The sequence below is a fragment of the Podarcis erhardii genome (assembly GCF_964252035.2).
Source record: "Podarcis erhardii genome assembly, chromosome: 6".
NCBI lineage: Eukaryota > Metazoa > Chordata > Lepidosauria > Squamata > Lacertidae > Podarcis > Podarcis erhardii.
Genome location: NC_138510.1, coordinates 9,629,943 through 9,653,542, shown reverse-complemented (window position 1 = coordinate 9,653,542; position 23,600 = coordinate 9,629,943). Strand labels below are relative to the sequence as shown.

Here is a 23,600-nt window from a genome sequence, read left to right as displayed (position 1 = left end):
TTAGGCCTAAGATGAACTTTAGCATCAGGTTGTTCTGTAATTATAATGAAGGCCATGGTACAGAGTTGCTATCATGTGCTTTTGAATTGCACATGGAGTGTGATCAGAGGATCAAGATTTCTAACAATTGCTTCCCACCCCCCACCCCCAGCCCTGATAGTTTTGACGGCAGTTGCCCAATCCAGCAGTTCCATGCTTACTCCAAGCACCTTGTGCACAAGGGCTGCTGTGAACCGCCGGCCCAAAGGAGGACTTGTGGGAGTGGTTTGGTGCAAGGATATCAAAGAAGGGTGTCCAAAACACCAGAGGGATCAGTTTTAGTTCTTTATTAAAGAAAGCTGTAGACTTGCAGCAAATCAGCCTGCCAAGCCTCTCAGCCTTTAGAGACATGGGACGGACACCGCAGCAAGGAGATGGCTTGTCCACACTCAAGCAAACATTAATACATTCTTTATACACAAGGTAGCATACGTCATGGCTCAGGACTTCCCCTCACCAGATGAGGACATAGGTGCAAATGCCCTAATCTTACAGACAGTTCCACTTTCTGGGCTCAGAGCCCAGCACCCCAAGCCCTCCACAGATAAGGACAGCATCAAAGCATGCCAATTAGCTTATATCAAAGCAAGTGAATATAAACATATATGAGCTCATTGTTACAGCAACTACCAGTTAATTGTGGGGTTATCTTGACTTCCAGGATAGGGATTGCAGGAAGGGTTTCTGGAACAGTTCACCTTTGCTTCAATGCAAGGGCTTCCTCCATTCACTTCAATGGGATAATGGAGGAGCGAAAACGGGATGCACATGGTGACCTGTCCTCTGTTGTATGAACAGCAGCGCATATATATATAGAGGCGCTTATTTCAGGAGCATTGCCTAAAAAGGGCTTAAGTATTCAACAGCGTGGAATTTTAGTACCCTGAATTGCTAACTCCCTACTTCTCAGGCTCCCCACATGTCCTGCAAGAGCTCAAGTACCCATTCTCCATTCTAGAACGAGTCCACAAAGTATGCAAAGTTCTGGAAAATGAACACATTTTAACTATTTTTATAATATATATATTCAGATCATATAAGGTTTTAAGCACAAAGTGCCTAGATTCTACCAAAACAGTGATGACATTATTTTAAACTCTTCTGGAGCTTTAGTTGGGGAAAGGCCAACACTGAAGATTTATACACTGCTAGATCATATTGAAGTTGACAAAGTTCTTTTAATATAGTTTGACTAACTGTGGAAGCCTAGATAGAACAACTCAATAATTTAAGCCAGTCCCTTAAGATGCCTGTGAATTTATTTTTATAACCTGTACAATAAATGCCATCTCCAACTCCTCGAAAGCTTCCATCAACAGTGTCTCCAAAAAAATTTGCACATCACGTGGGAAGACAGGCGAACAAATGTCTGTGTAATGAAGGAAGCAGAGATCACCAATGTCGAAGCAATGATTCTTCAACATCAACTTCGCTGGACAGGTTATGTGCGGATGCCTGATTATCGTCTTCCAAAGCAGCTACTCTATTTCCAACTAAGATTGGAAAACGAAATACCAGTGGACAACAAAAGAGGATTAAAGACTCTCTCAAGGCAAATCTTTAAAAATGTGGTATAAGCACTGATAACTGGGAAACACTGGCCTGCAAGCGGTCCAATGGGAGAACAGCCTTTACCAAAGGTGTCATGGATTTTGAAGAAGTAGAAACTCACAGCGAAAAGGAGAAACAAGCTAAGAGGAAGGCACATTTGGCAAACTCTCACCATGGTCAACTCCCGCCTAGAAACCAATGTCCCCACTGTGGAAGGACGTGTTGGATGCAGAATTGGCCTCCACAGTCACTTACGGACTCACAGTTAAGACCATGTCCATGGAAGACAATCTTAGTTGGCTACAAGCGATCACCAAAGAAAGAAGAAAGAAGATGTGGGGTCTGCATGTAGCTTATTTTAAAAGAACATGATTCAGGCTAAAGCTAAAGATGTTCATGTCTGGTCAGTGGCTGGATGGGAGATAATAATAATAATAATAATAATAATAATAATAATAATAATAATAATGCTGCCATCTTCAACCAGGCCTTTGGTTGACTAACATCCAGTGTCCTTTTAAATCTCGGGAGTGGGGGCGTGTTAGTGGATTGTTTCTGTTCATTCATTATATATAGTATATATAATGAATACAGTATATTTGAATAATGAATAATGAATATAGTATATATAATGAATATACTGTAATTTTATGTTGTGAGCTGCCCTAAGATCTACGGATGAATTTAATAAAATCATCATCATCATCATCTAGGATGGAACAAAGAATATAATCACAACTATTTTGTTTCCCTGGTTTATCTTCTGATTCTGTAAGACAAATTGGTCAACAGCATGTGTCTGGTTTAAGGTAATCCAGTGAGCTTCATAATCAAGTGGGAAATTCAAGTTCTTGCTAAACCTTGGACAGATCCTGGCTGTCATGGTACAGGCATGGCCTGTATTGTCTGTTCACAGGGAAATACTTTGGTTTTCATAGTATGGTGAGGCAGTGGATATAATCCTACCTCCCACACAGAGAGCTACTAGGAACTATGAGTCATCAGTGAAACTAACTGGCAAGGAAGATTCAGGGGCCACAAAAGGAGGTACCTCTTAAGCATAATACTTTTTTTCAAAATTAAGGAAAGCCAAAATCTTGTTATACACACCCCAGTCTCTTGAGTGGTAAGAGAGTTCAAGGGTTCCAGCGCTTCAGCAGGGGTTGGTCCCCTTGAAATGAAAGTCGCTGGAGACAGTGATGTGTTTAGGGTATATGGTTTTATTTTCCCATATATGCAGCTTGAGCATGAGATGGCAGGTCTCAACATTCACACTTCAAAAGATCTTCCTTTCCCCATGAGGATTCTTGGGGAGAAGAGGTTTCCCCGTAAAGTCACAGCTTTGGTTTTAGCACACAGGGCAAGTCTAGCCGCTGTGTCGGCCCAGCTCCAGAATAGGCCTAGACAAAAGCTGGCTCCTGGCCTAGTCTTCTTACTCCTCATCCAGCAAAGTGAGAGGGGAAAAGGCACATGCTCTCCTCCTGAAAGCATCACTAGCTAGCTAGTTTCTATGGCAACACATCTAGGGTTGCCATTTTCCCAAAAGTGGGTGGGTGGTTTTCTTTTTTTTGCGCCCTAGTTGCCATACATCCAGGTTTTCCCAGACATTTTGCCCGGACGCCATTTTGACAGTCCAATTCCTGGACATGTCTGGGAAAACCCAGACGTTTGGCAGCCCTTAACACATTTGTTTTTGACCAACTCTCTTTGGCATGCTAACTACAAACAAACAAACCACCGATTTTGCCATTTCAGCAGTCCCTTCTACTACAAACTGCCATCTTACAGAGGCAAAATCACAGGCTTGGTTGGGGCCCCCAGGCATCATCCAAACCAACCCACCAATCCTATAACAATACATTCCCTAGGATGCCATGCTCTCAGCCTTACCATACCTATCCATATTCTTCCTACTGTCTTGGGGGGGGGGAGTGGCTGTTTGTGATGGTTTTCCTGGGATGTTTGGGGCCGATGAGCTCCTTTACTGCTAAAATGTGGGGTGTTTTGCCTTTTCAACCGTTATCACCCACCCCCTTTGACTTCATTGTATGGCACTTTGAACACCCCGATCTCCACATAAAATATTAATTTAATTCGTAAACTGAGCTTTATCCAAAGATCTCAGGGTGGCGTACAACATCAAAAACATAAATTTACATAGCACCATGGTAGTAATAATCACAGGGGAAAAAACCAGATTATTTAACATTTTGAACCCCCCTCTTCGTTTAAGAAATAATCGACAGGAGTAGCTATGGATAAAGAACAAAAACATCGGTTTAGTCCCAGCAGCTTATATTATCTCCTAGTATTGTTGCCTGAGGCTGCACATCCTGTGTGTATTGGGAAGGAAAAGCCGCGCTGAACAGAGCGGAACTCTGTAAAAAAAAAACCCCGCCACCGGTACGCACTGAAAATACGCGAGGCGTATATACGAGGAGCAGCGCGCGGCTAAGGCGGCGCCAGCCTTGCAAGGTCGCCCCGTTTCCCGTACAGACGGGCGCCGTCATTGATAAAACAGTCTTGAGTCTGCGCCCGCGTTCCATCGGGTCCCCAACGTTCGGAAGGAGAGCTCGCCGGCCAATGAGAGAGCAGCTCGGGGTGGGGCCACCCGCGGCCGCCCCCGCCTCCTCCTCCCACGTGCCTTTCGCTTTGCATCGCCGCCGCCGCCGCCGCCGCCTCCTCCTCGTCTCTCTCGCCGCCCGGCTGCATCCGCTTTTCTTTCGGTTTCCTTTCTTGCGCGCGTCTTCTTCGGCGAGGATGGCGGAATGGCGGTGGGGGACGGAGGAGGAGGAGGAGGAGGAGGAGGAGGACCGAGCAGGCGAGGAAGAGGAGGAGGAGGAAGGATTCTGGGAGTACGATTCCACCTGGGAAGAGGAGGAAGAAGAGGGGGAGGGAGGAGAAGAAGAAGAAGAAGAAGGTGCAAGGCAGCTGGGGGGAGATGTGGGGAGGAAGGACTCGGGGGCGGCTCCAGCCGCTGACAAAGACGCAGGAATTCAAGAGAAGCCCCAGCCCAGCAGCAGCCCAGGCTGGTGGTCGCCCTCCAGTAGCCAGGTGAGGGTCTTTGCCTATGGCTTGGGGGGGGGGGGGAGGTTGCATATAAAGTGGCCTTTGATCCCTTCCGGGTCTCTGCAGAGAAGGAGGCAAGGGGGGGGTCGTGTGTGTGCGCGCGCTTTTAATTATTATTATTATTTATTATTTATACCCCTCCCGTCTGGCTGGGTTTCCCCAGCCCCTCTAGGTGGCTTCCAACAGAATATTAAAATACAAAAACCTATTAAACCTTAAAAGCTCCCCTAAACAGAGCTGCCTGTTTAGGGCATATAAATAAATCCATTTACTGGAGAGGTTGCAGCGCACGATTTTTTTCCCAACGTGGTGGTGGTGTTTTTTTAGAAGGGGCTCGTTTGCGGCTATTATTGTGGGGAGGGGCGGCGTGATCGGAAGGGAGATCACTGCTACGGTTCGCCTTGCGTAACTCGACCTCTCCCTCCCGGGAAAACGAGGAAACAGAAACGAAAAGCCCTCTTAGACGATCAGAAATATTTGAGAAAGTGCCAGCCGGGCACGGGACGCTACTCCCGTCTTCCTCGGCCTCAAAGGGTCGGGCGCACGTCTTGTTGCAGATCAGTGCATTTGCAAAGGGGTCTCTTGTCCAGCGTTGCCCAAACTTGCGGGGATGCAGGAAGTTGGGCGATGGCTAATACTGTTATTCAGCCCCGATAGTGGTGTTGGGGAGGGTGCAAATGTGTTTTTAACTGTCCTGTTCCTTCCTCCTAATTGCAGGAACACTCTCAGTGGTTGATTCTCATTTATTTATATTTTTCTGCTCTGGTCTAGGGTTGTGGGAAGCTGGGCAATGGAATTTGCCTAAGGCCGCTCAAAGGAGTTTTTGGCTTAACTGGCATCTTGAAACCATATTTTTCAATGGCAGGCCTTGCATTGCAGAAGCCTTCAGAATGCGGAAGGTGTACAGTCGCACTTCTGAAAGCTCGTGATTTTTTTAAAAAAACATAAATGTTCGTATGTAGAAAAGTTTCTCCCCCGGGGAAGAAAGGTTCTAGGCCAGCCATCTTTTAATTGCTTGGCTAATGCAGCAGTTTATAGAAACATTTTGTGTTTTACTTGAAACCCAAAACATTAACCACCGTTCTAATTTGTTACATTAATGTTTAATGCTGTATTGTGTTTTTAATATCCGATTGGGAGCCGCCCAGAGTGGCTGGGGAAACCCAGCCAGATGGGTGGGGTATAAATAATAAATTATTATTATTATTACTACATTAATATACCACACATCCAGCTGAATTCTTGGGGGCATTCACAGTAAGGTACGCAATAATGATGTACAGTCTGATAAAAAAACAACGATGATGTGCATTTCACAATAAAACTCTTAAAAACAAAGTTACAAAGCAGAAAACACAGCCCAAAAAACCTTAAACCCAGCAGATGAAACAATTAAGACCATGGTAAAAAAATAAAAATAAATTTACTAGGCGATAGTTGCATAGTTATGAAACTTAAAAAATAAGTCTGTTACTTCTTATTTTATGCATTTTCACATGTCACTTTAAAGCTTAACCATAGTTAAAAATAAGCTGTGGTTTAATTCAAATGGCCAGCTTTTAGTTGCACGCTGCACAAAATTTTGCTCCTCCTCTGCTCCTTCTGTCACAGTATTGGCGAGGGAGCAAGCCACAGGCTGCTATCATATTACGTGTGAACCAGCACTGATGGTTTGTTTGGAGAGAAACAAACCATGAGCACTGGGTTACATATGTAAAGTGCGGCCGGCTTCTGGTTTGTTCCCTCCCCAGCTCAACAGGAGCAGGGGAGGAACAAATGAAAGCACACAGCTCATTCACATAAACCGTGCTTTGTTTTTAACTACAGTTTAGTGTGACGTGCAAACAAGGCTTATCCAGCCTTCCTTTTAATAAATCAACTCCCATTGGATATTGAAGGTGAGTAGACCTATTCTGTTTCTTCAGCCTAGGGGAAAAGAGAATTAAAGGGCCGCAAGAAAATAATAATTTATTATTTATACTCCACCCATCTGGCTGGGTTTCCCCAGCCACTCTGCGCGGCTCCCAACAGAATATTAAAAGCACGATAAAACATCAAACATAAAAAATTTCCCTAAACAGGGCTGCCTTCAGATGTCTTCTAAAAGTCAGATAGTTGTTTGTTTCCTTGACATCTGATGGGAGGGCGCCACTACCGAGAAGGCCCTCTGCCTGGTTCCCTGTCACCTCACTTCTCGCAGAGAGGGAACTGCCAGAAGGCCCTCGGAGCTGGACCTCAGTGTCTGGGTTGGACGATAGAGGTGGAGACGCTCCTTCAGATATATCTTGCATCTCCCACCAACAGAGAAATTGAAACTAATATTTGGATTTGGTCTTGCTGTGCAACTTGCAAGAAACAAAACTGAAATACAATAGTGCCTGTGTAAGGCACTCTCATATTTCAGTTTCTAAGTTTGCACTGATTCTTAGGAAGCAACCTGAGAAGGTCAGGATTGCTGGTGTAGATGCCAAATTTAATACCAATCTGCTTTTTGGAGCTTGTCTGCTTTTTGGCTGATTCACCCAGATCAGCTGAGTAGGAGAGTCGCCTCCCAGTTGTGTATCTGTGTTGTTGTTTTTTGCTGCTGCTGCTGTCAAAATTAGTGGGGTGGGTCACCCACAAAAGTTGCTTGGGAAGCCACATCCAGTTCTCATACTGGGAGTTAAACATCCCCATTACATAATAGAGTTACATAATAGAAAGTATTAATAAGCGAACATGAATTAAAAAGGGGGGTAACCATTTCCAGGTATGAAATTAATTGACTGCTTTTTCATGAAGTTCAAAACTTTCTTTGGTCCAGGCTGGGATGTTCCGGGTAAATAATAATATAATAGTTTATTATTTATACCCCATCAATCTGGCTGGGTTCCTCCAGTCACTCTGGGCGGCTCCCAACAGAATATAAATAATACGGCAGAACATCAAACATTAAAAACTTCCCTAAACAGGGCTGCCTTCAGATATCTTCTAAAAGTCAGAGAGTTGTTTATTTCCATGACATCTGATGGGAGGTCGTTCCACAGGGCAGGCGCCACCACCGAGAATGCCCTCTGCCTGGTTCCTTGTAACCTCACTTCTCGCAGGGAGGGAACTGCCAGAAGTCCCTCGGCACTGGACATCAGTGTCCAGGCTGAACGATGGCGGTGGAGACTCTCCTTCAGGTATACTGGGCTGAGGCGCTCCTTGGCCAGAAAAGCAAATTTTCTACTCTTGGCCAGTTACCAGAACTATTGAATGCAATGCTTGAAAAAAGGTTCCCGTGAAGCCATTTGTTTAGCCATTTGTCTTCAAGCAACAAAGAAATATTATTTCTGAGTTATTCCACACAACAATTTTCTTCAACCTGGTGCGTTTCAGATGTTTTGGACTACAAATCCCATCAGCGCCAGCCATCAACCAGGGCCGATGTGAGTTGTAGTCCCCAAATCTAGTGGGATTCCAGATTGGAAAAGAATGCCACAAACTATTCACTGATTCTTGTTTAGTTTTCTGATAGTGGTCATAGGAGTTGCACAACCAACATGACTCTCCTTTCTTGACCTTGCAATTCTATGACCGCTTAATATTCCCAGAAATAACGAAGAACCACGATGAACCAAATGAAGAGGTTTTTTGTCAGGTGTTGGTGAAATACATTCGTTCTGACTGTTGATACCAATATCCCAAATGTTTCTAAAACTTTTAAATGTCCTGTTTTCTCTCTGCAGGAGTGGCAACGGCCAAGCCTTGCCTCCATGAGCTTTAGAAAACGCACGGTAGGTGTTTTCTTTTTAAAGTTTTATGCCTTTTAAAGAATTGGACTGTGTGGTCTTCTCCTGTGGCCTTTGTGTGTTTGATCCGATGCAAGTGAGCAAATTTGGTGGTCTTGCTGTTTTCATGCCTTCCTGAGCTGAAGGACCAGTTTTGAGCTGCAAAGAATCTAAACTATAAACGCTAAAGTAGCTTGTTAGGCCCAGTAACTTCCAATTAGTTTCCGGGCTCATTTGGAAGTGTTGGTTTTGATCTATAAAGACTTACGAGGCCCAAGACCCCAATCTCCCTTCTGGTTGCCCAACCTCTCCAATACCATTTTCTCTCAGGCATCGCCTTAAGACCAGTTTAATTTTTGCAGGACTGTTGTTAGCCACCCTCTATGAGCTCTGTACGAGGAAGGGTAGGAGGCAAGACATCAAATAGCATAGCTACTTTGCAAACTTATGTACAGTGGTACCTCGGGTTAAGTACTTAATTTGTTCTGGAGGTCCGTTCTTAACCTGAAACTGTTCTTAACCTGAAGCACCACTTTAGCTAATGGGCCTTGTGCTGCCGGAGCACGATTTCTGTTCTCATCCTGAAGCAAATTTCTTAACCCGAGGTACTATTTCTGGGTTAGCGGACTTTGTAACCTGAAGCGTCTGTAACCTGAAGCGTCTGTAACCCGAGGTACCACTGTACTGTAGAGGAGAGTGGTGCAAAAGTTGCACTTGTCCCTTTAATAAGGAGCCATCATGGACTTGCTCCTGCAGCATGTGTTCGTGTGGATGTTATCGCCCTTCCCGTTATTGGGATGCCGCTTCTCGCCACGTTAGTCCAGTGTGAGGGTAGGGGATCCTCAACACTGAGCAGCAAATGTGTCTCTATCTGGCCCTTGGAACTGTCCCCAGCCCAGACCTGTCACTGGCCCTGCATCCCACCCCATATGTTTTTGCCTGGCTGGAACTTGTCCTCCTTGAACTCTACTGATGCTTCTTGGTGGAGGCATGGGGGAGAAAGAGAGAGAGGGTTGTGCGTGCACGCATAGAAACTGACCTGCTGCCCAAGGGTCAAATTTACACTTCCTGTTCCACTCACTTGGACTTGGAAGGGGCCCTTGGGTTCATCTAGTCCAGGGCTTCCCAAACCTGGGTCTCCAGCTGTTTTGGGACTACAGTTCCCAGCATCCCTGACCACTGCTCCTGCTAGCTAGGGATGATGGGAGTTGTAGTCCAGAAACAGCTGGAGACCCAAGTTTGGCAAACCCTGATCTAGTCAGACTTCCTACAGCGCAGGAATAGGCAGCTGTCCCGTACGGGGATTGAACCTGCAGCCTTGGCATTATCAGCACCACGCTCTATCCAACTGAGCTGTGGCCCTCCCAAGGTTGCACAGAAGAGAATGTGGCTCTCGGCCAAGGAGCACTCTGAGGGCATGGCTTCCCGTAAAAATATCACTTGAGAGCATGATGGGAGTGAACCAGTAAACCATTTGGCATGCAGTGATTCACTATTCATGGAACCCTGACTGCTTGTTCCGTGATGTGAGATACTAAAAATAAAGCCATGGTGAAGTCTGTTTGCAAACTGCACAGAGAGTCGATACAAGGAGGTAAGGTTGGCAATTAAGCAGGAAGCCCAAGGCTCACAGACGGAGCGCTCAAGGTCTCTTCTAGCAAAGCAGCCCTATGTTCAGTAAACATATGGCGGGTTGGTGCTAGCTAGCTATAACCCCCATGGCAAAGCACGCCAATGGCATTCTCTTCCCATGGCATCCACATCACTAGGGCTGTGCACCAGATTCAGCCCCACCCTGAGCCGAATCAGGCCTATTCAGAGGGAGTCGGGTGAGTTGGGTCCAGACAGCCATGGTTTGCTGTGGGTCGGGTTGGGGGGCCCAGAGCAATCCATGGCTGTTGGGGAGCAGACCATAAAATCCCAGCAAAAAATCCAAGGACCAGACCCAACTTCCTGCCTGCCTTGCACTCTCCTTCCTGCCTGATGACTCCCTGCCTTTGATCACCGCTTCTGCTCAACAGCTGTTGATAATAATAATTTTACTGTTTCTACCCTGTCCATCTGGCTGGGTTTCCCCAGCCACTCTGTTGAGGCGAGCGAGGAATTCTACAGCATGCAGGTGATACTCTGCAAACAGCTTTTATTTGGGAACACCCCTTCGCAACCAAGATCGATCACCCTGCTCAGCGCAGCTTACTTGGGGCCGTATCTGGGGCAGGGTGGTGGTTCCCAGAGCTTGGTGGGTGTGTGGGGTTGTGCAGAACCCCGTAAAAGTCACCCCTGTGCCTTCACTGAGCATAGGCCTGCTGATTTAAAGGTCCTGCTGATTTAGGAATGTCAAGAGTGTGAGAGATTATGTGGCAAGCCAGACTGTCTCGCCAGAGTGGTGCATGCTCTGGTTATCTCTTGTTTGGACTACTGCAAAGCGCTCTACGTGGGGCTACCTTTGAAGGTGACTCGGAAACTACAACTAATTCAGAATGCGGCAGCTAGACTGGTGACTGGGAGTGGCCACCGAGACCACATAGGTCTTGAAAGACCTACATTGGCTCCCACTACGTTTCTTAGCACAATTCAAAGTGTTGGTGCTGACCTTTCAAGCCCTAAACGGCCTCGGTCCAGCATACCTGAAGGAGCATCTCCACCCCCATTGTTCTACCTGGACACTGAGGTCCAGCGCCGAGGGCCTTGTGGCAGTTCCCTCACTGGGAGAAGCCGAGTTACAGGGAACCTGGCAGAGGGCCTTCTCGGTAGTGGTGCCCTCCCTGTGGAACGCCCTCCCACCAGATGTCAAAGAGAACAACAACTACCAGATTTTTAGAAGACATCTGAAGGCAGCCCTGTTTAGGGAAACTTTTAATGTTTGATGGATTATTGTATTTTGTTGGAAGCCGCCCAGAGTGGCTGGGGAAGCCCAGCCAGATGGGCGGGGTATAAATAATAAATAATTATTATCATTATCATCCACTAAACATGAGCACTGCATCTAAAATAGATTTTCATAGAATTCTAGAGTTTCAAGGGACCCTGGGGATCTTCTAGTCCAACCCCCTACAATGTAGGAATAATCAGGTGTCCCATACAGGGATCGAACCTGCAACATTGGTGTTTTCAGCACCACACTGTAACCAGCTGAGCTATCCAGGCTTCTCTGGAATTTTCATCCCTTCGATCTAAGTAACTTTGCACTTTGCATTGTCAATATGGAAGGACTACATTGGTTTTTGTGGTGGTCTGGAGGGTTTTTTATAGGGATAATTCAGCTTCACAGACCCTCCCTTAACTCTCACCCCCCCTCTCTTAGAACGCAGCTGGTCGCAACTGGATGGCAGCAAAAGACATGCAGAAATACAGGCAACATTATCCGGTAAGAGTGTGTTGATCATCGTTCATAACAAGAGACTGCTAGCTGGCTGTGCCATTCATTTATTGTATCTTGTATATAAGCCCCCAGTGATCCACATAACTAAGATTGAATGGCGCTTAATTTAGAAAGGAAACCTCCCAGTCAGGGGTAGCCAACCGGGTGCTCTCCAGATGTTGTCACATCAGCCCCAGTCAGCATCACGCCCATGGCTAGGAGTGATGGGAGCTTCTCTCCAGCAAAGAAATCATTGGTTCCAAAAAAAGAGAAAAGGCTATTTCTGATGTCCCAATTAAGTCTGCTAAAGGGGTGTGGCACGCAACAGGTTGTGTGTGGTCAAGATTTTCCTGGGGTAGCTCAGTAATAGATCATCCACATTCTCCAATGATGTTTCTTCCTTCCTTCCTCAGGGTTTGGAAGAAACAGAAATGAGAGAGGAGAAAATGTGGAATTTGAGGTTTTACAAAAACGAGATGAGTTTTCAGCCTAATGGTATGGCTTTTGATATTATTCTCTCTTTTCCCCAAGGCAAATGTTAGCTCTTGCACCCCCACTGGCCCTTGACAGGGGAGTGAATTGTATTTGGTTTTAGAACGCTATTTATTTATGCCTGTTCCTGCAGAAATGATTGAAGGCCTATATATATTTCCTACAGCTGTTCCCCCTGGAAGGCAAAATTAAATCTGTAAAAGGGAACCCGTTGCATTCTGCTGTTGCAAGGAGCAGGTTTCGTTCTCTCTTTTCCCGGGGCAAAAGGCCTCTGTTTCTCCTGCAGGTGTTTATGAATTCTTCCTCACAATACACCACGATAGGTCAGCCATGCAGTAATTCCTACAGTCCCTGAGTGGTGGAGATTGCCTGGGAAATCCACACGGCTTGGAACACTGGAAGTTGCATTGTATCAAGTCAGGCCATTGGCACATCTAACTTAGTATTGCCTGCACGGACTGGCAGCAGCTCTCCAGGGTTGTAAGCGGGGGACACAAGTACTCTCAGCCTGGATAGCTCAGTTGGTTAGAGCATGGTGCTGATATCACCGAGGTTGCAAGTTCAATCCTCCTGCATTGCAGGGGGTTAGACTAGATGATCCTGAGGGTCCCTTCCAGCTCTGATTCTCTTTTCCTGAAACCTCCATCAATTGGCATTCAGAGGCATATGACCACCAACTGTGGAAGTACAGCACAGCCGTCATGGCTGGTAGCAAATTGCTAGCTCTGTCCTCCATAATTTTGTCTAATCCTCTTTTTTTTTTTTTTTTTAAATACTTTTTTATTCGAGCTTTAAATAATACACATGTCTATATAAATATACATTGTACAAATCACCATATCACTGAACGTATAAACATACATATAAATAAATTATTGTTCATTTTTTCTTTTTTACAAAAGAGGAAAGAAAAAAAAAGGATCAAAAAACAAAAATTTCTTATCATCAAAAAAAAACAAAAAACCCTTTGGACTTTATTTAGTCCTGGACTTCCCTCCACCCTATTGGTAAGTATCAAATAATCCTACATTCACGTATTTTCTCTTAATCTTAAATATTAGACATTCTCTGTTAGAGTTAATCCAGGCCCACCAGTGTCTTCTACTATTTATTTTCAATATATTTCCAGTATTTACTCCAATTTTTATGAAATTTTTGCTCATCTTGGTCTCGTATTCTACCCGTTAATCTAGCAAGTTCGGCGTATTCCACCATTTTAACCTGCCAATCACTTATACTAGGTATGGTTTCCATTTTCCAGTTTTGTGCCAGCATAGTTCTTGCGGCTGTGGTGGCATAGAGGAATATATTCTTGTCTTCTTTTTTAATCTCTTTACCCAACATTCCTAGCAGAAAGGCTTCAGGTTTTTTGGGAAAAGTATATTTAAGAATTTTTTAAAGTTCATTATATATTAGTTCCCAAAATTTTTTCACTTTATTACATAACCACCACATGTGGTAAAAATCGCCTTCTGCTTCCCCACATTTCCAGCATCTTTTGTTCTTTAACCTGTAGATTTTAGCTAGTTTCACAGGTGTAAGATGCCACCTATATATCATCTTCCACATATTTTCCCTCAGTGCCATACACGCCGTAAACTTTGTGTTATTATTCCATAATTCTAACCACCTTTCAAAATCAATGTTATAACCCACGTCTATCGCCCACTTTGTCATTGCCTCCTTCACCTCCTCGTCTTTAGTGTACCACTCCAGTAATATGTCGTAAATCCTAGACAGTGTTTTACTCTTTCCCTCTATTACCTCCACACTAAACCTAGATTTTTTATCTTCAAATCCTGAATTCTTTTTGTCTTCAATTAACAAACCATTCACCTGGTGGTATTGTAGCCAACTTGTGAAAAAAGATTTTATCTGCTCGTATGGTCTAAGTTTCAAACCTTGTTCTGATTTGGTTATAAGTTCTTCATAAGTGGCATTCTTCTCTTCCATATTAGTTTTCTTAACAGTCAACACCTCTATTGGTGAAATCCACCAAGGAGTCTTCCTTTCCAAAAGATTTTTATTCCTCTCCCATACCTGGAGTATTGGACCCCTAAAAATATGGTTTAGGAAGCCCCTGTGTGCCTTCACCTTTCCGTACCACAGGTACGAGTGCCACCCGAACCTGTTGTCGAAGCCCTCCAGATCTAGTAATTCTCTGTTTTCCAAACTTATCCAATCTTTTAACCACAATAAACATGCTGCTTCATAATATAGACTCAGGTCTGGTAGGGAAAAGCCCCCTCTTTCCTTTTTATCTACTAATATTTTCATTTTAATTCGCGGTCTTTTTCCCTGCCAGATGTATCTCGCCAAGGTTCTCTGCCATTCTTGGCATTGCTTTGGACCTTTGAGTACCGGGATAGTTTGAAATAAAAACAGCATTCTGGGTAGAATGTTCATTTTTACAACTGCTATCCTTCCTAAGAAGGATAGTCTCATTCTGTCCCAAATTTCCAAATCTTTCTTAATGTTTTTCCAGGTGGTCTCATAATTATCTTTAAACAGGTTAATATTCTTAGCCGTAATCCATACCCCAAGGTATTTTACCTTTTTTGCCATCATTATTCCCACCCTTTGCTCTAGATCTACCATTTCTTCCTTAGTTAAATTTTTAACCAACATCTTAGTTTTGTTCTTATTAACCTTGAGTCCTGACACAGTGCCAAATTCTTCAAATTTTTGTAGAGCTTCTTTTACGCTATGCTTTGGGTCTTGAAGGGTTAGTACAATATCATCGGCAAAGGCTTTGATTTTATATTCATTCAATCCTATCTTGATTCCTTTAACTTCTGTTGTTTCCCTCAATCTTTTAATGAATATTTCCAGTACTGTTATAAATAGTAGGGGAGATAGAGGGCAGCCTTGTCTAGTACCTTTATGTATATTAAAGAATTCTGAAGTTGTATTGTTTATTACAAGTTTTGCCTTTTGTTCATGATAGATAGCTTCTATGCCTTTTCTAAATCTTTCACCCATCCCCAACACTGTCAGACTTTTCTTCAGGAAGTCCCATGAAATATTATCAAATGCCTTTTCGGCATCTATGAATACCAGGGCGGCCTGCACGTCTATTCTAGTATCTAGGTATTCAATTATGTCTATTACATTTCTTACGTTATCCCTCAGTTGTCTCCCTGGGAGGAAGCCCGTTTGATCTTTGTGAATTCTGTTATTCAAGACCTTTTTTAATCTTTCTGCCATCACATCTGCAAACAGCTTATAATCGTTGTTTAATAACGAAATCGGTCTGTAGTTTTTCACCTCTAGAGCATCTACATCTTTTTTAGAAATTAATGTAATATATGCTTCCTTCCAGGAGTTGGGGATTTCCCCCTCTTTTAGAGTATTATTCATCACTTCACACAGGATTGGGGATATTTGTTCGCTTAATGTTTTGTAATATTTAGCCGGTAGGCCGTCCGGCCCCGGTGCTTTCCCGATTTTCATCTTTTTTATGGCCTTTTTAATCTCTTCTTGTGTAATCATTTGGTCTAATAGCTCTTTTTCTTCCTTTGCAATTTGTTGTAGATGTTGTTCTTGGAAAAAGCTATCTATTTCATAGTCCGTTTCCTTTGTCTAATCCTCTTTTCACGACACCCAAGTCAGTGGCCATTGCTGCCTCTTGTAGCAGCGAATCCTATAGTTTTTGCACTGTGTGAAGAAACTGTTTTGCCCATTCTGAATCTCCCTCCCTCCAGTGTCAAAGGGACATGGGTGGCGCTGTGGTCTAAACCACGGAGCCTCTTGGGCTTGCCGATCAGAAGGTTGGTGGTTCTTCGAATCCCCACAACAAAATGAGCTCCCGTTGCTCTGTCCCAGCTCCTGCCAACCTAGCAGTTCAAAAGTATGCCATTGCAAGTAGATAAATAGGTACCATTGTGGTGGGAAGGTAAACAGCATTTCCGTGTGCTCTGGTTTCCGTCACAGTGTTCCGTTGTACCAGAAGCATTTTAGTCCTGCTGGCCACATGACCCAGAAAGCTGTCTGTGGACAAACACCAGCTCCCTCAGCCTGAAAGCGAGATGAGCGCCGCAACCCCATAGTTGCCTTTGACTGGACTTAACTGTCCAGGGGTCCTTTACCTTTTTACCCGGGCATTTGGTGGCTGCGTAATACTATTCCTGGCATCCACAAGATTGCTGTTTATTATATAACTGCAACTGACTTTATATGTCTTTAATTGTTTTGGGAATGTTTTAGCTGTTTTTGAACGTTCTGCTTGGGTTTTGTTTTGAATTGGGTATCTGTTTGCCACCCTGGGCATCTTCGGGAGGAAAGGCGGGGTATAAATTCAATTAATAAGAATAACAATGGGGGAATCTCTTCATTTACATGCTGTGTCTAATTTTAGACCCTTCTTATGTTTCCCATCCTCTTCTAGGCCTCCTTATTGAAGATCTCCTTGAGATGTGGCATAACGACTATGTAACTCTGGAAGAAAACCATTCGTATATCCAGTGGTAAATGGCCCCCGTTAGATATTCTAATGACACATGGGGACTGGGAGTGCTGTAGGCTGTTTTTTTGTTTTTGGACATTCCTGTTCTTTCCTTTCCACTTCTTTTGGAGGCTCTCCAAAATCTGAGCCAGAGCATCTTCCAGAGGGGCTGTAACACACTTCCTTTGGGCGGGACTGCAATGAAAAACAAGGTTATTTCCATCAAATATTGTTAATAGTGAATTGCAGCTTGCATTCTAGAAACATAGACGTGTACTGGGCTACCACGGTTCGTGCCCTCACCCACCAATGAGCATAACGTTAAAAAGCATCAGTCCTTGTGCTGTATGCATATTCAAGGTTTTGATGATGATGATTATAATTTATTTATACCCCACCCATCAGGCTGGGTTTCCCCAGCAACTCTGGGCAGCTTTCAATAGAATATTAAAATACAATAATCTATTAAACATTAAAAGCTTCCCTAAACAGGGCTGCCTTCAGATGTCTTCTAAAGGTCCGGTAGTTGTTTTTCTTTTTGACATCTGGTGGGAGGGTGTTCCACAGGGCGGGTGCCACTACCGAGAAGGCCCTCTGCCTGGTTCCCTGTAACTTGGCTTCTCGCAGCGAGGGAACCGAGAATGCCCTCGGCACTGGACTTCAGTGTCCGGGCAGAACGATGGGGGTGGAGACGATTCTTCAGGTATACTGAATAAAACCTTAAACCAGTTGCCAGCCAGTGCAGATCCCATTAATAGTGTATCCTCCTCTCAAGCCTAACTTTGGGGGTTGGGGGTACCAGGGAAGGCCTCTGAGGCCACCTGTGCACCTGCGGGCACCATGTTGCAGACCTCTGTTTTAATGTGTAGCCAACTTTCTGAAGTCTTGAAGATGTGGATCATACCTAAATAAACTGACCCGTTTTCTGGCTTAATCAGGGTTTCTTGGGTATTTCTGCAGAAGTTAAGGTTTCTGTGCAATGCGGAAGAATCTTTGCAACTCTGTCACAATCATGGCAGTTGGTAAGAAAACTTGAGCCAGGGGCATAATTGTCTCTTCTAAATGGCTGCTTCCAGAAGTGGCTCATCAGGCGAGGCAGAACCTTTATACTCGCTCCTGACCAAGCGGGGTCACTGTTGCTTGCCAGAAGGGATGAGAGAATAAGGAAGTCAGCGCAGTGCAGCTGCACCGGTGGAAACAATCTGGTGCTCCTGCCAGTGTGTTTGCACCCCATCAACCTTCCTGCTGCAGCAGCAGCAGCGGCCCACCTTCCAGGAAGCTGGGCAGTGGCGGTGAGAGTTGGGATCCAACAACATCTTGAGGGGCACCATGCTGGATTCTGTGCCTCTCAGCAGTTGGGATGTCCTGCCTGTTTCTGGGCTAAATTCTTGTTTTCTTTGCAGACTTGATTCCCCTCTTTGTTTGACTTCCTTCCAGGTTATTTCCTTTGCGTGAGCCGGGAAGGAACTGGCGAGCGCGGCTTCTCACCTGCCAAGAAATCCAGGTAGGAGTCCTCTTGCCCTTTAAACATTGGCTTTAAAACCACAGGTAGGGGAAAATGGATTCTGAGTTTTCTGCCTTCTTTTTACACCCATTTATGAAATAATAGCAACTCTGACTGTGGTGGCTTTGGCGCTATGACTGCTGGGGCCCATAAGACCTGTGTCTCGATTTCCCTACTTCCACGCTAGCACCAGTCACCGAACCCAGGAATCCCCAGAGGTGTCTTCCCTCTAGCTTTCGGTCAGAGGATGGAGACATCCCTATGGTTCAGCCAGTGAGGTGACCCACAACCTGCATTGCTAGCTATCAGGACTGAAGGGAGTTATAGCTCAAAAAATATGGAGGGCACCAGAATGAAGGTTGTTGAGTTGCTCCTTGATGGAACACTTTGGCCAACTTCTAAAGTTGCTGCTGTTGTTTCAGCTCTAAAATGTTCCTGTATAGCTGTTCATACAGCATCTTGCACTAGGGCTGCGGGTGGTGCTGTGGGTTAAACCACCAAGCCTAGGACTTGTCAATCAGAAGGTCGGCGGTTCAAATCCCCGCGACGGGGTGAGCTCCCGTTGCTCGGTCCCAGCTCCTGCCAACCTAGCAGTTCAAAAGCACATCAAAGTGCAAGTAGATAAACAGGTACCGCTCCGGTGGGAAGGTAAACGGCGTTTCCGTGCGCTGCTCTGGTTCGCCAGAAACGGCTTAGTCATGCTGGCCACATGACCTGGAAGCTGTACGCCGGCTCCCTCGGCCAATAAAGCGAGATGAGCGCCGCAACCACAGAGTCGGCCACGACTGGACCTAATGGTCAGGGGTCCCTTTACCTTTGCAGTATCTTGCAGCAGGTTGCATAGGTCAAAAACGACACCCACAAAATCAAGCAGTAAAATAGTACCAAATAAACAAAAAAGTTTAAACGAACAGTGCTTAATTAAAAAAAAAAAGTTTCACAATATATTTATACCTCTGGATTGTAATAAAAACCTCAAAGCGGTTTTCGAGTAGAATGAAACAATGAAGTCATTAGTAAAGAACAACCGTTTTGTGTCCTGCCCGTTGGGTATTTCAGGCCTTCAAGAAATCGAAGGAAGTCATGGCGAGGTTCGTCCGGGCTTACAAGCTCATGTTGGACTTCTATGGAATCGAGCTGCTAAATGAGAAAACGGGCGAACTGCGGCGAGCAAAGAACTGGAGAGAGAGATTCGAGAACCTCAACCAGTGAGTTGCTTTGCTAGACATACTTGAGCATAAAAGTCACCAAGTCGCCTGCACGGCCGTCTCTTGACTACTGCAGTCATCATTCTGGGAATGGAGTTGAGTGATGACCTAACCTGGGGAAAAAACAGTAAAGACACAATGAAGAGAGCACAGCAGAGGTTATATTTTCTGAGAATCCTCCGGAAAAATAAACTCTCAAAGGACCTGTTGATGGCATTTTACCATTGTACTGTTGAGAGTGTATTAACTTATGGTCTGTGTGTGTGGTTTGGGAGCTGCACGGTCAGGGGGAAAACAATGCTGTCCAGGGTTGTAAAGACTGCGGAGAGAATAATTGGGTGCACTCTTCCCACCTTGGATCAAATCTATGCTTCCAGGTGCCATAAGAAAGCGGCAGAGATAGCGCAGGATAGTGCACACCCCAGAAATGATCTCTTTCAGCTTCTGCCTTCTGGAAGAAGGTACAGGGTTAGAAAGACTAGGACTAGCTGCGTGAGAAACAGTTTCTATCCAAATGCGATTTTGGTTTTAAACGCTGTGTAAGGTAGTCTCTGTGGGAGTATATTGTGGGAAGCTCCTGCAGCCAATCAGAAGCCGCTGAAGCCCTGTTGGACGTTTGGCTTCCAAAAGAACGTTCGAAAACTGGAACAGTCATTTCCGGGTTTCGATCGTTCTGAAGCCAAAATGTTTGAGAACCAAGCTGTTCGACTTCCAAGGTACGACTGTAGTTTTTTTTATCTCCTTTGACATCTAATGGGAGGGCATTCCACAGGGAAGGCGCCACTACCAAGAAGGCCCTCTTCCTGGTTTCCTGTAACTTCACGGCCGGCTTGTTCCATTCCAAAAAGTAAGTGGGAATGTCCTTTGTAGGATATTTGGATAGTAGCTCCCTTCCGTGCTAGTCGTTTGCCTTCACAATGTGAGACTTACTTCCCCTTCTTTCTCCCCCTTTCAGGTTCAGCCACAATAATTTGCGGATCACTCGCATCCTGAAGTGCTTGGGAGAGCTGGGCTACGAAAACTACCAGATGCACCTGGTGAAGTTCTTCCTGACGGAGATCCTGGTCCACCAGGAGCTCCCGCGGGTGCTGAGAAGTGCCTTGGACTACTTTGTGTTCACTGTCCGGAACAAGCAGCAGCGGAAGGAGCTGGTGCATTTTGCATGGCGGCACTTCACGCCCAAGCGGGATTTCGTCTGGGGCCCGCACAGGAAGCTCCGGCGATTCAAACCCCGGTCCCCAGAATTCCTGAATAGCGAGCGGCTGGAGGGGGAGCAGAGTGAGGATGGAGAGGAGACCGCAGGAAAGAGTGAAGTCGAGCAGCAACATAAAACATGCCAGAGACTTGAGGAAGAGCCTGCGAGGAGGGAGAGTGTGGAAAACGATCAAGATGAGCTGCTGGACATGACAGGCACCGTTTGCCCTACTGTAGACCAAACAACCGATAATCTGATTGAGGAGCCTGTATCCAAAAGTGATGATGAGCCTGGGTTTTCATCCAGTGACTCTGTCCTTAGCAAAGTTATCGAGGGAGAGCCTTCCTCTGTGATCTGTGGTGATGGATTGCAGGCCGGAGATGGTCTGGGACCCCAAACGAGTCCCGCAGGTGAACACGAAGCTTCAGGTAAGGCGAGTCAACGTGGGCTCTTAACAGCAGAGGAAGTCAAGGCGGAGGAGGACGGCGGGAAAGAAGACACAACAGTTTCTTCGTTTGTCAACTTGGGAAGGCAGGATCTTGTGGAGGAGGGCGAGAGCGGGGCACAGAAGGGCAAGAGGAAAGATGGAGCTCCAGGTTCTTCATCTCCCCAGCTGGAAAGGCAGGATCCCGCGGACGAGGGTGAGAGCGGAGCGTCCGGTGAAAGTCCGAAGGAATGCAAGAAGAGGAAGCTGGAGATGAGCAGGTTGAGCGAGGAAAGCGTCAGGGTGGTGAGAAGCCCCACCGACATTGAGAAGATCTCTGCCAACCTCGGAGAGGTTGTGATTGGTCAGAAGGGAATCGATGACCTTCGGTTCATGGAGGAGAAGGCCTGCCCTTTGCTGCCCCGAGGAGGTGGTATGGATGGTGGATACATGAAGGAGACAGAAGCCACTGACGCAATGAGAAAAAGGCGGAAAGTTGAGATGACATCGGAAGGCAGTGCCTTGGGGACACCTGAAGAGGCGGGCATCAAGGTGGCGTCCTCTGAGGGCCAGATAAACTCTGCCAGCACCGAAAGGACGGATCGAGCCTGCCACGATGCGACAGAAACAATTGACAACACTCCTACAGACAGCGACTGTAGAACGCCGGGTGTGGATTTATTGGTTAATTCCAAAACTAACGCCGAGTCGAGCCTTTCGCCGGACAGCTGTGCGCCAGCCCAGTCTGGCAAGGAAGGAACTACCTCTGCCTTGGAAGTCAAGAGATTGCAGGCCAGCGAAACTCTGCCATTCAGTGAAAAGAAGGATGTGGGTGGCAAAAGCCCAGGACAGGAAGAGGGGGGCGTTGAAGGAAAGGCAGAAGGAGTGGCAGATAGGAATGAAACACCTGAATCTTTGGAGGGTGTGAATTCTGTATCAGGTCTAGAAGCAGAATAGCTTTATCCTGGATAAGAATGAGGTGGTTCCACTGATTCTGGAGGCAGTTAAAAGGACATATCTTTTTACAAGTTGATCAGAACAGCACCAGTCCACTGCCTGTGTGTGTGTGTGTGTGTGTGTGTGTGTGTGTTTTGGTTCCTCTTTTTTTGTATACTTGGTTATGAAGCCCAGGACCTTCATAATGTGTTGTTTTCACTGGGGACAGACAACAAAGGCTTTGAGATGAAACTCCCCCAGTTGTTGACTTGCATACTTGATCTTCTGAATTCTAAAATAATGCGTGTGGGTTTTCGCCTTTGCTTTATAAATGATTCCAAACAGCTCTGGTTTCGAAACGGAAATCATTTTTTGAGCAAGTAAATGCCACTTTGTGGGCAAATTTTCCAGTATTTACTAGACGGTCCGAAAGGAATCTATTTGTTAAATTAATCTTGCTTTGTTAAAATAAAAGTTCCTAACTTCTAGTTAAGAGATTCTAGTTTCTTTTCTTCATCATTAAACTGGGCATGTTTGAGAATGAAACCAAACTAAACAATCTTGCAAAGATCTCCGGGGAGAAGAATTTTTGAGACGTCTGGTTTCATGTTCTTAAATGTAGAGAAGTAAGGAACAACAGTTGTTTTCCTCCATTTACCCCCCATAGACTTTGGTTTATGAACAAGTTAAAAAACAGATCTCAAAATTGATCATTGGAGGACTCCACTTTCTACATCTTCATTGGGAGAACTGTCAGTTTATTTTCACTCTCTGCTTCCTGCTACTTAACTACTTGTCCATATGAGGAGAGTCTAAAAAGGTAGCAAGATGGGACTTGGGGGGGGGGGTCTCTAGTGACTGGCATTGCCCCTCAATGCAGCTGAAGGCGTCTTGGTGACATTCCTATACCGCACCATCAACCAAGGCCTCTGGGTGGTTTGCAAACTTATACCGTAGTTTTCGCTCCATTACACGCATTTTTTTCCTCCTAGAAAGTAAGGGGAAATGTCTGTGCATGTTACGGAGCGAATGCTTCCCTCCTCCGTGGTTTCCAGCGGGAGAAGAGCCGCTGAATGGGGAGGAGAGAGGGACAGAGTGCCTGCTTCTTTAAAGAGAAGAAGTCCGGTTGGCTCCTTTAAAGCAAGCAGGGTCTCTGTATCTCTCGTCCCCACTCTGCGGCTCTTCTCCCGCTTTGCTGGAAATAGCAGGAAAGATTTTCAGCTCGCTAAGGGGGGGGGGGGAGGGAGAGGAGCAGAACCTGCTTGCTTTAAAGGAGCCAAGGAGCCTACCGGACAGGAGCCGCTTACACTCATGTAAGCGGCTCCTGTCCGGTAGGCTCCTTTAAAGCAAGCAGGCTCTCTGTCCCTCCAGCAAAGTTTTTCAGCTCGCTAAGGGGGGGGGGGGAGAGAAGCAGAGCTTGCTCCTTGTCCCTTGAGTGCTTTTCCTTCCCTCCCCACTTAAAACGTGGTTACAAAGCACAGATCCACATGGATCCTCAGGATTTTTGCACTGGGTCACCCCAAATTCACCATCAGATCACATAGCATGTCCATGGCTACAGTTTGCACCAAAAAAATCACGCATCCACTTTTGTCTGGGGCCGCAGTGGTGCAAAAACGTGGTTA

At 45.6% G+C, this 23,600-nt stretch overlaps 1 protein-coding gene across 1 annotated transcript; it reads left to right on the top strand.

Moving 5' to 3' along the window:
- The first annotated feature begins 4,228 nt into the window (after window positions 1-4,228).
- OGFR (opioid growth factor receptor) lies at window positions 4,229-22,463 on the top strand. The gene is made up of 8 exons (XM_081867635.1): window positions 4,229-4,644; window positions 8,370-8,417; window positions 11,716-11,778; window positions 12,186-12,267; window positions 16,652-16,730; window positions 18,146-18,212; window positions 19,272-19,420; window positions 20,376-22,463. The coding sequence occupies exons 1-8, from the start codon at window positions 4,351-4,353 to the stop codon at window positions 21,994-21,996; spliced, it is 2,403 nt and encodes an 800-aa protein (XP_081723761.1). The 5' UTR covers window positions 4,229-4,350; the 3' UTR covers window positions 21,997-22,463.
- Window positions 22,464-23,600: the final 1,137 nt, after the last annotated feature.